General features: G+C 50.1%; 1 protein-coding gene across 8 annotated transcripts; it reads left to right on the top strand.

Annotated features, from left to right (window-relative positions):
- The first annotated feature begins 47 nt into the window (after window positions 1-47).
- On the top strand, window positions 48-14006 carry LOC118778898 (homeodomain-interacting protein kinase 1-like). 8 transcript variants are annotated; one of them, XM_036530684.1, is made up of 19 exons: window positions 48-122; window positions 213-364; window positions 911-973; window positions 1434-2161; window positions 3129-3502; window positions 4074-4197; window positions 4459-4578; window positions 4739-4825; window positions 5097-5281; window positions 5522-5672; window positions 6089-6293; window positions 6841-6962; window positions 7921-8055; window positions 9672-9829; window positions 10160-10336; window positions 10724-10900; window positions 11545-11759; window positions 12355-12482; window positions 13125-14006. In XM_036530684.1, exons 4-19 carry the CDS (start codon window positions 1436-1438, stop codon window positions 13557-13559), a joined length of 3519 nt encoding a protein of 1172 aa, XP_036386577.1. In that variant the 5' UTR covers window positions 48-122; window positions 213-364; window positions 911-973; window positions 1434-1435; the 3' UTR covers window positions 13560-14006. The 8 variants fall into 8 exon arrangements, with proteins under 8 accessions (XP_036386577.1, XP_036386578.1, XP_036386579.1 ...); XM_036530685.1 differs by lacking the exon at window positions 213-364 and having other exon boundaries at window positions 60-212; XM_036530686.1 differs by having other exon boundaries at window positions 60-364; window positions 6844-6962.
- Window positions 14007-14896: the final 890 nt, after the last annotated feature.

Here is a 14896-nt window from a genome sequence, read left to right as displayed (position 1 = left end):
TTTCATTGTTTACGGTACAGGAAGTGAGCTTTTTTCGTTGCCCCAGAGCAGCCCGAACAGGGACGTGGGCTCTTCCTGTGAAAGACTGACGACTCTCAACAGGGTCGTTGGTTTTTTAAAAGGTCTCAGTTTGTTGGTTCTCATGTAATTATATTTTTCTAACGTATTGTTTTATTTTCTTGGTTATTAATCAAAGTCGTTCCGACTTACAGGTATGCTCTTTGATTTGGACTGTTTCTTTGTCGTGGAAAACAATGAAGGCCTAGCTAGTTAGCTAACCTGCTAATGGTAGCTAGCTAGCACCGGGCTGTCGAAAAAACCGATGACAGGGCTGATCAGCGAGGCTTCAGCCAAAGGAATCGAGGTAATAGGCCAGTTATTATATCAGATCATATTTACAATGTGTAGGTCAGCTCTTGTGAACGGTTTCATGAGCTTATCAGCTGGCGATACTGATATGATTAACGGGCTTAGCTGCTTACCTAGCTAAGTGAATTGCTAGCTAGCTGCTGCTGTTAGAGTGTTGCTACGCTCCAGCTTCCTCCCAAGTAGCCGAGTAGGTTGGTAGCTTAATTGTGACTGCATTTCCAGCCGTCTCTTTGACATGAGAGGTGACCACCTAGAATAATTCAAGATGAAAGATCATTTGTTGCCATCTAGTTAAACAGACAGCTATCTCTCTTTATTTTGGGGGTTACGTTAGCAGTCGTTAACGTTAACTAGATAACTACTGTAACAAACATAGAGTGTAACTAGCTAACGTTACCTCTAGTTCTTTAGCTGTGACGCTAGTGCTTTCGTTTCCCCATGACACCGCCAGTTTTTGTTATAAGAGCACTTGTTGCTGTACACCAATCAAGCGTTTTACTGTGTATAATGTGTTTTTGTTCCTTGCTGGCGAACTGTTCAGGGCAGGATGGTTTCTGGTGGAAGGGTGTCCATTCCGGGCCACAGCGTCATATGAATTGACTTGGTGAGTGTTCTTTTCGTGAACTAGCTAACTGGCTAACTATATAAAGATTGTCTAAATCAGCTGTCGATATCAGCTGTCTAAATCACCTCAATGGTCATTTAGGCAATATTTGGATCATGTTGACACCCAGGAACACGATATTCAATCAATGTGAAAGATATCCAATTTCAAAGAACAGCTGGTTTTTCTGACGTCCTCTCAAAGCAACTGCGTGGCACCTAAATATTAAGATACAAATGGAATGTTTGAAAAGCTACGAGCCAAATTAACATTTATAAACTGTACTTTAGTGAAATAGGGACATCGTTGCCACAAAGTGTCCGTTTTCCTTTGCTAGCAGCGCGGTTTTAATTCTGTATGTTAGTCGCCTACCTGTGTACGAAGTGTTGCCTGTTTAATGTTACATAACACCAAGCGCAGGTTGTGCTTATGACGCTCACCACAGTATTGTTCCACCCAGGTATGGCCTCCCAGCTGCAGGTGTTTTCCCCTCCTTCAGTGTCGTCGAGTGCCTTCTGCCGTGTGAAGAAGCTGAAGGTGGAGAGCTGCGCGTGGGATGTGACGAGCCAATCGGGCGAGGGCAAATACTACCCGCTGAGCCCCACTCAGGGAAACTCCTCTGCCACTAGCGCTGTGACGGCGGCAGGCCAGGCCCCCGCCTTCAACCCCACCAGCATGGCCTACAGCTCCGCCGGCCTGGTGTTCCCGCCGGCCGGGGGGTCGCGCGGGCAGGTGGTCGTGCGCGCCGCGGACAGCACGGGAAGCCTGCCGGGGGCCTCCGGCCGCCGCGGCGGCAACGACAACTCCGGGCACCGTGGCGACACGGGCCAGAAGTACGGGCTGAAGCGAAAGAGCGAGGAGGTGGACAGCAGTGGCAGCGTGCAGATCCTGGAGGAGCTCTCGGCGCCCGTGCTGTCCAACCGGGCCGGCGGGGGCGGGGCCACCGCCCAGTCCATCGCCCACTCGGCCTCCACCACCAAGAGCAGCAACTCCAACAGCGAGGGCGACTACCAGCTGGTGCAGCACGAGATCCTGTGCTCGGTGTCCAACAGCTACGAAGTGCTGGAGTTCCTCGGCCGCGGCACCTTTGGGCAGGTAGCCAAGTGCTGGAAGCGAGGGACCAATGAGATTGTGGCCATCAAGATCCTGAAGAACCACCCGTCATACGCCCGGCAGGGCCAGATAGAGGTAGGTTAACAGTGTTGTTCGTTGCTAAGTGGAGCAGTTGTGACGTAGTACAAAGGTGCTTTTAAGGCTCTTGGGACAGTAGTATGACATAGCGGTAAGGAGCAGGACTCATAGCCAAAAGGTTTCTGGTTCGGTTCCCCACTGGGACACTGTTGTTGTACCCTTAAACAAGGTACTTAACCCACAATGCCTCAGTAAATGTCCAGCTGTTCAATGGATACAGTTGTAACCTACTGTAAGTCACTCTGGGTAAGAGCATCTACTAGATGACAATAATGTAATGTAATAATGTCTTGTAAACCATGAGATGATGTGAGTGGTGTTCATCATTTTGGTATATAACTGTACAGACTGTTACAGGGTCTAAACAGTTTCAGTTTCAGTTTACTTGGTACTCTGCATTACAGAGGTGTATTTGGGTAATGGCAGCTAAGACCTCTACAAACTTGAATGTGGCTTCCAATATGGGTTGCCTTATGGAGTTCACCGCTTTCTCATTACACAGCTGAAAGGGATTAGCTGCAGTGCAGTGATGTCTTTTAAAGGCCACCAAGTCCTGTCCTCTGAAAAGCTGTCCGGAAATTACATAAAAATGAGAACTGCTTTTTACTCTACAAGAAAATTTTCACTGGTTTTTCACAGTTTAAAAAATATTGTTGTATTCCATTGTAGCAAGTGGTGCCTTCTTACAGCCTCCCCCATTCCTCCCCTCTGTGTGATCACCCAACTTTCTCTAAGGTCTAATCTGACTGCCCATAAATTGCACAGATTATACTAGTTTGGTATGGATTCCCAAGATGCAGTCAAGGCTGTCATTAAATCATTTTGGCAGGCTAACCTCGGGTCGCAATACATGCTGCGTGGCAGATTCATAAATCCTTGGAACATCCAACTACTTGCCTTATTTCTTCACCGAACCTGCCATAGGTTTCTTTTAAACCGGACCTTTCAAACACCTCTGTTCCAGGTGAGCATCCTTGGCCGCCTCAGCACGGAAAATGCTGATGAGTTCAACTTTGTGCGCTCCTACGAGTGCTTCCAGCACAAGAACCACACCTGCCTGGTGTTCGAGATGCTGGAGCAGAACCTCTACGACTTCCTGAAGCACAGCAAGTTCAGCCCGCTGCTGCTCAAGTGCATCCGGCCAGTCCTGCAGCAGGTGGCCACCGCCCTCATGAAGCTCAAGAACCTGGGCCTCATCCACGCCGACCTGAAGCCCGAGAACATCATGCTGGTGGACCCGCTCCGCCAGCCCTACCGGGTCAAGGTCATCGACTTCGGCTCGGCCAGCCACGTGTCCAAGGCCGTCTGCTCCACCTACCTTCAGTCGCGCTACTACCGGTGAGCCTGGGGGCCCTCATTTCCCACGATGCATCACTTCTGCAGGGGTACAGGATTACTCAGTAATAGCTAATGGTCTAGGCCCTATCATGGGATTAATTAGTAGGAGAGTAGTGGTGAGGACACAGGACCCGTGACTGTTAGATCATGTGCTCTGACTTTGAGCCATGGCCGCGGGCTGCCTTTTCTTAAAGGGCCCCATGGGTTTTTTCTGGAAATATTATCTGAAACCCCGTGGTTGTTATCAATCATATATCTGTTAAATGTGTATCTGATTGCATCTTAAGTATAACTCAGTATTTTCCTGAAAGAGTATGTGTATATTTACATTTTATCCCAGGGAGACTAGTTGGACGCACTAAGGATATACTTGGTAAATGGCCCCATACCAGGCTGATATGGGAGTGTTTGGTACATCCAGCTAAACACTTCAACTAGGTTTTATTTGTCATAGAACAGATCAGTGTGCCTTTTATTCCCCTCTTTCCAGCCCTGCTTGATGCTGTTGCTGCAGTGTGCTTGTCCTCACTAGCTTGGCCTCATGTTTGTGCTCCTTTCCTTTTGACTAAAGCGCCCCCGAGATCATCCTTGGCCTGCCTTTCTGTGAGGCCATCGACATGTGGTCGCTGGGCTGCGTCATTGCCGAGCTCTTCCTCGGGTGGCCCCTGTACCCCGGAGCCTCAGAGTATGACCAGGTCAGTCCTTCCCCTCCTCTGAGGTGCAGCCTTGCTGTGCACACCTCCACATGTACACCCTCTCAGAAGTGGCAGAAGCGTCAATAATTCATGTCACTTTTCAGCTCGTCGTTGTAAATGAGGCCTTGCTCTCAGTTGACTCACCTGGTTAAGGTTTATTAATAGTAATAATAACAATAATAATAGCGTGCTGAGCTGAGGAACCTTGTCATTTAAGTGGCAAAATGGCAGAGTCTCAATCCCCATCTGGTGTTTTTGCAGATCCGGTACATCTCCCAGACCCAAGGGCTGCCAGCTGAGTACCTCCTGAGTGCAGGGACCAAAACAAGTCGATTCTTTAACAGAGGCCCCGACTCCAGCTACCCTTTGTGGAGGCTAAAGGTGAGCAGCTTAGAGTCCATTATATCTAACTCGCTGGTTAACTCACTAAACAGCATTATTCCTGACCGTCACAAGCTTTAGGTGAGACTCCTTTGTCGTTAGCCGTCATTAACTTAACAGCCAATGTTGTGTTTGTATTGCATCCTTCTTTATTCTGCAGACCCCCGCGGAACATGAGGCGGAGATGGGAATCAAGTCAAAGGAGGCTCGGAAGTACATTTTCAACTGCCTGGATGACATGATGCAGGTAACCATTCTACCCACATTGTGATGAAGCTGGTGGTATCTTCTTTGTGGTCAGCTTGCCAGAGCATTGACTTGACACTGTTTTGACATTTCTGAACACAAAAATGTTTTTGTCTGTGGTGCCACTATGTGTGCAGCCGCGACTGATAAACCCAGCCTGGTCCAAGCCGTCTGCTTTGCGTAGTCCTAGAATGCTGGCATTTCTGTGACTTACCTGCTGACAACACCTTTGCTCTTTGGCTTATTTGTCCGTCTTACATCTCCCGGTTCAGGTAAACATGTCGACCAACCTGGAGGGGACGGACATGCTGGCGGAGAAGGCTGACCGGAGGGAGTTCATCGACCTGCTGAAGAAGATGCTGACTCTGGACGCGGACAAGAGGATCACCCCCATGAAGACCCTGAGCCACCCCTTTGTTACCATGGCCCACCTGCTGGACTTCCCCCACAGCTCACAGTAAGCAGAATGCAAAGATGTTTGCATATCCAGAGTATGAGTGATTGCTGCCCTCACAGTGTTAGTGCACTGTTTACCTACCAGGTGTGGGGCTTAGGGGTTGGAGGAGTCACTGTTTACTGTCTTATTAAAGAGTTGTTCAAACTCACCTAATAACAATTTATTGGAACCCAGTGTTAATGAGTCCTTATTTTAAGGCTCCTTGTTTGCGTCAGCTGCTGTTTGATTTGCCCTATGCAGCGTGAAGTCCTGTTTCCAGAACATGGAGATATGCAAGCGCAGGTGCAACACCTTTGACAATGGGAAGAGTCTGTTCACCGCCAACACAGCCCCCAACGCCGCTGCCAATCTGACCGTTACCTTCAGCAGCCAGCTCAACCAGCATAGTCAGGTGAGGTGCTTCAACCAATGTCGCACCACGATACCCCCCCACTCCAGATGGGCTGTGATGACTGTACATTACATTGGCATTTATCAGGCGCTTTTATCCAGAGTGCCTTACGCAGGTTACAGTTTTTACATGTTATCCTTTTATACAGCTCGATATTTACTGAGGTAATTCTGGGTTAAGTACCTGGCCCAAGCACACAGCAGCAGTGCCCCAGCAGGGAATCAAACCGGCAACCTTTTGGTTATGAGCCCTGCTCCTTACCACTATGCCAAACTGCCGACTTAGAATCAGTTAATAATGATAGAACACATGTAAGGCACATAGTAGGCCAACTTGCTGAAGCATCATCAGGAAGTGATATCCACCGCCACGGTTAAGAAGCCACGCCCTCAGACTCTGTTCTCGTCCCCGGATAGGTGGCCCCGGCAGGCGGCCCCTCCCTCTCCCTCAGCAGCAACGTCCCGCTGCTCAACTACCAGCCGGCCCTGTACCAGCAGGCCACGATCAACATCCCCGGCCTCGCCCAGCAGAGCGTCCCCCTGCAGGCGCGCCCCGCCCAGCTGTGTGCCCAGGCCGAGCCCTTCCAGCAGACCCTCATCGTCTGCCCTCCCACCATTCAAGGTAGGAGGCCCCACCCCCTTTCTGCTCACGGTCTGCTGCTCATACCCCCATGCAGGGAGCTTAGCGTGTATTGCTGTTGCAAAATACACAACTGCACAAGTAATAAAGCCAGAAACAATTAATTGCAGTTCACAGGTGCTCTGAATGAGCTGTTGAGCAAATAAGTCAAGGAAAAGTAAGCCATCATTTAGTTTCCACTGCCTGTTTATTGGCTGTAACCGTATATCAGCCCTGGCATCTTCGTCAGACTGACTCTTACTGGAAACTGGCATGTAGAGTTTCACTCTGACTGTGACAGCTCTCTTCACACCTCGCTGGCTAAGAATTCAAACTGTCAGTAAGCAAACTGTACGGATTACCTGGCAAGAAAGCAAGAACATTCCCTGGCCTCGGTGAGTCCCATCCTTGAAGGCAGCGACGGTGTGCCGGTACATTGGGTGCGACTGTCAGATGGGGTGCTTCATGGGCGATGTGTGCAGCCTGTTCTCACGCAGTGCTCTTGTAATGCAGCCGCTCTTTGCTCACCTCGATTGCTTTCTGTGTCCAGCAGGGCTCCAGGCTTCTAGTAAGCACTCTGGTTTCCCGGTAAGGATGGACAACCCAGTACCCATAGTGCCCCAGAACCAGTCCACCCAGCCTCTGCAGATCCAGTCCGGCATGCTCACACAGGTAAAGCCTGCGTGGGTGTTTTGTACGTGCGTGTGCGCTATCTTCATCGACATGGTTGATTTCTCTGGAGCCAATAATCGCTTAACAGATTTTCTGGAATCTTGCATTGAATAGTCTAGCACTTCATGTTTTGTTTTCATGTTTCTGACTGAATTTGCAGTGCTGTAGGTTGAATACCATCCACACTCTGGGGAAGGCTCTGTTCCTTTGACACAGTGATAACTAGGTCTCCTGGAAGCAATGTTTTCCTGTTCTTATTAAAAGAAAAACATCTGGGAAACCGGGGGGAGGGGGCGGGGGGGGGGCACGTGGGCTTTAGTTGCACGGCAACCACAGCCAAGCATACTAAAGCTGTGAGCGGATGTGTTCGCTCTATCAGGCGATTTCTGCAGTCTCATTCTTCTTTCCGAAGTGAGTGTGAAGGCTTCCTTTTGAACTGCGCGAGGCTAATTTGCACTGCAAACACATGACTTCCAGTAGGAAATGACAGCCTGCACATTTCCACAGGGGGAGGGTGCAGTGTGTGCAGTACGGTTCCAGCATTGCAGTATTACAGTAAGAAATGTGCTCCAGTAACTAACAAGGTTATCATGCTGTCCCGTTGCCTCCTTGCAGATTCTCCCAACTCACGTTTTGCCCCCGTCATGTGTATCCTGAAATAGGGCTGGAGGCGGACGTAAATGTTAAACGTGGTGGTTCTTTTCTTGCTTTTGTTTTTTTTAAGTCTATCAGACAATGCCGGCATATTTTCGGGTGTGGGAAAAACGTTGAAAAACCACAGGGCTGCCTCCGTTCCTCAACTCTGTTTGTATCTTCAGAGGTTTCTCTTTGTCACCCCTCCCTCTTGCTCCTACAACCAATCACTGACAAGAAAGCCCTCGCCGCTGCCCCTCGTTCGTGTGCGTCCGAAGTGTTTCTAACCGGCCCTCCCCCTTCCTTGGTGACCCCCCCTCCCCAGGGCTCCTGCACCCCCCTGATGGTGGCCACGCTGCACCCCCACGTGGCGGCGGTGGCGCCGCAGTACTCGCTGCCCCTGGCGCTGGGATGCGGGGCAGGAAGGCCTGCCCTTCTGGAGCAGACGGCCACCGTGCTGGTAAAGCGATCCCCGCGGCCCTGCACTAACGCCCCCTCCCTTCCCCTCCTCTCTGTCTCTTTCTCTCTCTCCCTCCCTCCCACTCTCTCTCTTCCCCCCCCTTCTCTGTCTCTTTCCCAGGGTCTTCCGAAGGCATGGGACGCATGTGCTGATTGGTCTAGTCCTTTGGCCTGCGCTTTGCTTGCAGCTTCTTGTGTCCATGCCCCCCTTGCCCCCCCTCACCTTTCCGCCACCCCCCCTCCCCCCGCCCTTCCCTCGGCAAAGCTCTGGCATTCCAGCTAGGACGACGTGTCATCCTGACCCCTGCAGATAACCCCGTTTCTCTCTCAGGCGCATTAACCCAGCCTTGTCTGTTCCCAGGTCCTCGAGGCCTCGGTCAGACCGCCATCGGCATGGCTGTTTGCCACATGCTCTCCACTGCCCTGTGGAGACTCAGCACTGCGACCTCTCTCTCTCTCTCTCTCTCTCTCTCTCTCCCTCTCTCTGTCTCTCTCTCCCTTTCTGTTCTCCTCTCCTCCACTGATTTTGTTTTAACTGCCATCTCTCTTCAGCGATAACCGCCAAGATTTTTCTTCCTCCCACAGGTCACTCTGTTTTGGATACCAGCGTTTGTTTCTGAGAATTAGGGGAAAGGGTGATGCGCATATCTGTATCCCCCAGGATAAGAAAAGTAGCCGAATGATCTTTTCTTAAATCAATTTGCTATTCTCAATCTTGTTGCGGTGATTGGGATAAAAAAAGAGATGCCAGTTTTGGCCCAAGCAGTTTTCTCCATTTAGTGGCTGTCTGCACTTCTCTGTACAAACCTGATTTTAGGTCATTTCATTCTGTGATTGGCTCTCATCAGCTGACTCTTGCTTAGAGTATGTTTTCAAAAGTGTTACAACATTCATGGAACTTTGCCTCACACAGCACTAATCCTGTCCCCAGCTATTATTTGAAGAGATTTAACTGTTCCAGGATCTTTGCAGGGATAGAGGGTCCTCTCAGCATCAGTTTCACACTGAAGCCCAACGTGAACCCAGTGTATCTGGCTCCTCACTCAAAGCACTGACTCTGGATCAGTTAAATCTGATAAACCTGCACTGCAGAGTGATGCAAAAGCATGCTGGTGGAGCCGGGGAGTCGCTGATCTCAGATTGCAGGGCAGCCAGCTGTGAAAGTGGCTGCTGTTGGCATATTGTCTCTGATCCCGCTGCGATGCCTTCCTGAGACAAGCAGTAGCATCCCACTCCCGTGTGCTCTAGCCTGGTCCAAGGGGGTCATTTATTAGCCTGCGAGGGGTGCTGCGAGTAGGCCTGTCTGCTCTGCATAGATGTGGCGATGCATGTGCGGTGCACTCTTTAACTACGCCTGCGCTTGTACTGATCCGACCATGCTTGATGCACTAGAAACCTGCATAACTCTGTCTCTCACGCCAGCACTGCGTGCAGGTAACTGTCAAGCACCAGTCTGAGATGACACAGAGTCTGCTTTAGATGCCATAGGCAACTTTTGCAGTATGTTGTTTGCATGTATGTGGTAGAAAGAGCCGTTGCTGTTTAAAGCGGTGGTACCTGACATTCGTGTGTGTGTGTGTGTGTGTGTGTGTGTGTGCACGTCGTGTGTGCTTATAGCAGGCGTGGCCAGCGGGCACCCAGCAGATTCTCATCCCCTCTACCTGGCAGCAGATGCCGGGCGTGGCCATCCACAACCCTACCCAGCCTGTCATTCCTGAGTCACCAATGGGAGCGCTCCTCTCTGACGGCTCTGCCCAGCAGATCCCCAACTGGAGGTGGGTAAAGCTCTGGACCTGTTTTCACTAGTTTAATTTATTAGCAGACACGTTTTATTAGGGAACATATTACAGATCTCCACACTCACTGAACCCTAAATGAACCTTTGTCTGGTCATATAATGAGCAGGCTAAATCAATGTTTTATAGTCTGAGTGTATGCTAGTGTGGCTCTGAGACCAGCCTTAGCTGGCTGTCCCAGATTTAAAACAATCAGGACTTGTAAGGTTCACTGTTGTGAATCTTACCACGAGTCTGTACAGAAATGTTCCGTTGGAAGGGGGCTGTCTGTGACCGGCGTTCTCAGAGTAGGCATGTGGCTCTCCGCAGGGGTTCCCATGGCGGCCAATACAACGGCGTCATGCAGCAGCCCTCCGTGCTGGGGGGTCACGTGCCGCTGGCCGCCGCCCAGCCGCTCAACATGGGCGTGGCCCATGTGGTGAGACCCCAGCAAGGGGGCACGTCGGGGAAGAGGTCCAAGGCCCGGCACACAGACAGCAGAACCAGGTACCACCTCGCTGGCACCAAGGCCACTATTTAAACACTGTGACCAATGCACTCCGTTAATCAGCTACACACTTTCACTTTCAGAGGCAGAAAACCGCACAACTCACAAATTGTTTCCTTGTTTTTTAGTTCCTGATGAACTGTTGATTGTAACCTTCCTGCTTCACAGATAAGGCCACTCTGGTGTCGTCAGCAGTTTTACAAAACTCATTTCTGTGTACTGTGCTTTGTGCGTTGAGTTTATAGCGTGTAATCGGTCGGTCGGTCAAAGTTTGCCGTTCTGCCCCCCAGTTTTGACCACCTCGTCATTTCTGTTATGTAATACAGTGCTGGCTACAGAGAAAAGTGCTGACCCTGTGCTGTGAACTCGTGTTTCCTCTTGCGCAGGGCGATGTCTCTGCTGGAGCCTGCGGCACACAACAGCCCCCTGCTCAGCACTCCCGCCTATAGCGCCGTGCTCTCTCAGCCAATCGTCATCTCCGACACTCCCAGCCCCGCCGTCAGCATCATCACCATCCACAGCGACACGGAGGACGAGGACGAGAGGAAGTTCCACCCTGCCAGGTGAGGTCACGCGCCTGTTCTAGCCGAGGCAGCGGTCACTGTTCCACAGCCAAGGTGAACCTGGCTCCTGTCTGTGAGTCAGTTTGAGTGGAATTCTTTTCTCTAGCAAGGGATAGGCACCGGAGGTTCAGAATCTGGATTAATGTAGTTAATTATAGAAAGACACCCATAAAATAATTAACATGAATTAATCTTAAAGCCTGAAGTTATCCTCCAGAAAGTTTTTTTTTTTTTAACATAATTATCCTATCAGGGATTTATATTCATAACAAGGGGAGGGTTAGTCAATATTTGAAGTTGTAACTCTGGTGTTTGTTTAGACATTCTGAGTATATTGCTAATGGAACGTGTGGAGTAATTGCTTAGTCAATACTTTGTGTTTTTCCTGGTTTTGATTCTCAAATATTTGTTCTCATTCAAAATGAATGTTGAACTTAAAATGTGAACCAATACAGGCAGACAGAGAGGTCAGACATACAGCCCGCACAAAGCAGGCGGACGGATCTTCTTCTCCTTAAAAAAACCCCAAGGTGCCTTCACACCCTGCCCAGGGGGCCGGGGGCGTTTTATGGGCGGGGCACTCACAGGTAACAGGAGTTGCCTTCCCACTAAGTGGCCACCATTTTGGCTCTGTTTCCCTGCAGCTGCGGGGTGGGCCAGCGGGCTAACGTCATCAGCTGCGTGACGGTGCACGACTCGCAGGACTCGGACTCCTCCACCGGCAGCCCCCTGAGCCCCAAGCGCCTTCCCAACTTCACCGAGTCGGCGGCGCACCTCTCCAAGTCCCTCGCCATCGTTGTACCGTCCGTCAAGAGCCAGCTGGGGGAGGGGGTGGCGCCCAAGCACACCTCGGGAGCAGGTCCGTGGGGTGACTGCGGTTTCCGCACAGGTCTCATAGCATCCTTTCAGTCCCGCTCCACTTAGTCAATTCCACATAGTCGGCTCAAAGTTGGCTTCCCATTGTACACACTTCCAACATCACCAGGGCAAAGGAGTACTATGCCTGGTATGCCTGTCCAGCTAGAGGACATCTTTGGTGTAAGCATTGCTCTTGCTGCTCTGAGTATAAGGAACATTGCTAGGGGTGCAAGATCATGTGGGTGTACTCTTATTTCCTCTCCCTGCTGTAACATGTATGGAATGCATACATTATTGAAACACTATCACACATGCTCTGTTTGAAGTTAAGCTCTTCACATGCACTCATATTCCCCACACATGACAGACACAGCTTTTAGTATAGACATCCCTGTACGAGGGAACTGTAGTGTCGTCTGTGCTAAACCTTGAGTAACTAATTTAAAAATAATAAGTATTGTGTTTTTTATCACTTCTTACATAACTTCTCTCATTGATTACGTGCAAGGATTTTTGTGTGGGGAAGGAAAACGGCAGTTATGACTCTGGGGGGGAAAAAGAGGCTTAGAAGGTTGTGCCGCTGTGTGTGTTCGCAGGCCAAGCCCAGAGCGTTTGCACTAAGCCCAAGAAGGCGGCCTTGCAGCAGAGCTGCAGCTCGGGGCTCGGCGGCGAGCGCCATCACCGAGCCGCACCGAGCCGGTCGCAGCCCCTCAACCTCAGCCAGGTAACACACCCCCGGCACCAAAGGCCCTCCACCGCAACACACAGCCCTGTTCTGCAGTACAGCGGTCACGCTCATCTGAACCATGCGTATACAGCCATACCGGTGTGATTAGGGAAAGGGCCTCAGCGTTAGGTCAACAGCGTGCCGGACTGCTGTCACACGCTAATACAAAGGACAGATAGAATAAGTGGTAGGGCTCCACCCTCTGCAGCCTCCTCCAGCGTGTGTTGTGGTAGCTTTTGAGATAACCTGTTGGGGTTGTTGTATCGTGAAAACTGCTACTGTCTGAGCTGGCAGTGGTCAGTGGTGACACACGTTGTGCCATCAGTTACGGTAACAGGAACAGCCTTTTTGAAATTTCCATCAGTGCAGTTGTACCATCTATGTTTATAAAACTGGGACAGTACATCTTTTCTTGACAAAACCATTCTGAGTGCCATGAATTAAGTGTCCCATTTGCAGTGAGTAAGCTGTCCCTGAAGAGTTCCTCATATCTTGCCCACACATCTGAAAGGAGTTATTTTGTGGAAATTTTGGGTTTACGTCTTGGGCACAGCACACACCATCAATTATGTGTTGACTCCGGTTAGGCGGAGGATGTGCGAGACCACACTATTCAGTGAATAAATCTTCACCCTGCAGGTCCAGCCCTCCGTGACTTCGTCCCAGGAGCGAATGGGCGGCAGCTCCTCACGCCGGCACCAGACCTACCCCCCTGTCTCCTCTCACACCCGCTACCGCCTGCAGGAACCGTCGCTCTTCAGCTCCGCCCCGAACCTGTACACCTACCCGGCCTCTGCCGCGCTGGCCTCCGCCTCCCAGGCCATGGACCAACTGCTGGGCTCCGGGCAGGGCTCCGCCCCTTCCGGCTCCTCCCGCCACACCAGCGCCAGCGGGCCCTACGCGTCGTCGGGCCTCATGCGGAAGGACTCCGTGGGTGTGGGGCACGGCCTGCCCGCCCAGTACCAGCACCAGTTCTCCACCCAGCCCTACATCGCCTCCAACAGCCGCGCCAACGCCGCCTACAGCAGCTACCAGCTCAGCCCCAGGAAACTCAACCAGTACCCCTACCTGTGAGGAGGGGAGGCTTCATGACTGAACAGTGCAGGGTTGGGGGAAACCCGCCACGCCCAGCCTGAGACCAAACTAGAGGCCGCAGCTGTGAGTCGTGACGGCGGCATCGGCCCCATTCCTTGAGGTTTACTGCAGGGACTACTCCTTTCATTTTCAACTGAAAACATTTTTTTCTTCAGGCTTTTCATGTGCTTTTAAACTAATTTTGGAAGTTTTAAAGCCTTAGTGTTATTTTAAGCGATTTTAAAAAAAAAATTTGTTCTGATTTTTAAGATGTTTTTTAAACAAATGGGTTAATATTTTTTGGTCCAGTTTCTTTTGACTGTAATGTTGTAATGTAAAGTACGCTATGTTTTGGTAACTGATGAAACCGTTGTTTTAAGCAGAGGAGGACACCCCGGCTTCAGAACGTAAAAGTCCTGCCACATATTTGTTCCACCCATGCATTACACCAGCTGAATTTAATTAGCACAACTCTTCAGCCAGGTAGAGGAGCTAATTAATTAATTAATTAATTGCAGTCACCTTGTTTAGTGAATGGCTAGAACAAATACATGGTAGGACTTTTACTTTCTGAAGGCGGGGTGTCAGCCGGGGTGTTTTAAGTCCTTGTCGTAAAAATACAGTAGCTACTTCTGTGTAAGCGGCTGCGTATTTCAAGAGCAAGGGTGAGTCCTGACTAACACGCAGGCCTGTTGTATGAATTTGCTGTTATTTGCAGTAGAGCAAGCACACTAACCTTTTTCAGCGTTGCGACGATTCTGAGGTGATGGTCACATGCTGACTGCGGGAGAGAAGAAATCTATGCTCTCCCTTGTATTCTGATCCGATTCAGTAGAAACTCCACAGTAATCCCATAATCCATTTCCGTGATGTTTTTTTTGTACTTACTTTTCGTCGCCGATTGTCATGTCGTATAGTCTTGTTAACCATCCCGAGTAGCACAGAACCCCACCTGCATCTCGGCTCTTTCATTTAACCCTGTATCTCCATTCGCTTTGTATTCATGAATGTTAACTTTCTAACTGCAGTTTTTCCCAGTGTCAGTTAGCCCCTGGGTTTAAAAAGTAGGTGGGGAAAGATGTTAAAGATAAGATTATATATAAATAATATCGTGAGTTGTGTTGAGAGAAGATCGCTTCTTCAACTGAAAGCTGGAGAATTTTGATCAATTAAAAGCAAGTTAGTAATGTAGACTGGTGGTGTTTGTGAACTTGTAAAATGTGGAAAGTAGACATTGGAGTGGGTAGATTACACCGAAGGGGCAGCAGCTGAAAACCTATAGGCACTACTTGGACGTGAAGGTATTAGGATATTTGATTTACTGTGCCAGATGAGAT

This window comes from Megalops cyprinoides, chromosome 6, assembly GCF_013368585.1.
Source record: "Megalops cyprinoides isolate fMegCyp1 chromosome 6, fMegCyp1.pri, whole genome shotgun sequence".
Classification (NCBI taxonomy): domain Eukaryota; kingdom Metazoa; phylum Chordata; class Actinopteri; order Elopiformes; family Megalopidae; genus Megalops; species Megalops cyprinoides.
This window is presented reverse-complemented; position numbering and strand designations above follow the sequence as displayed.

Coding starts and splice junctions, on each gene's coding strand:
- LOC118778898 (XM_036530684.1), top strand. CDS start 1,436: ATGGCCTCCCAGCTGCAGGTGTTTTCCCCTCCTTCAGTGTCGTCGAGT. Junction 5,282..5,521: donor GACTTCCCCCACAGCTCACA/GTAAGCAGAATG, acceptor TGCCCTATGCAG/CGTGAAGTCCTGTTTCCAGA. Junction 9,830..10,159: donor CAGCAGATCCCCAACTGGAG/GTGGGTAAAGCT, acceptor GGCTCTCCGCAG/GGGTTCCCATGGCGGCCAAT.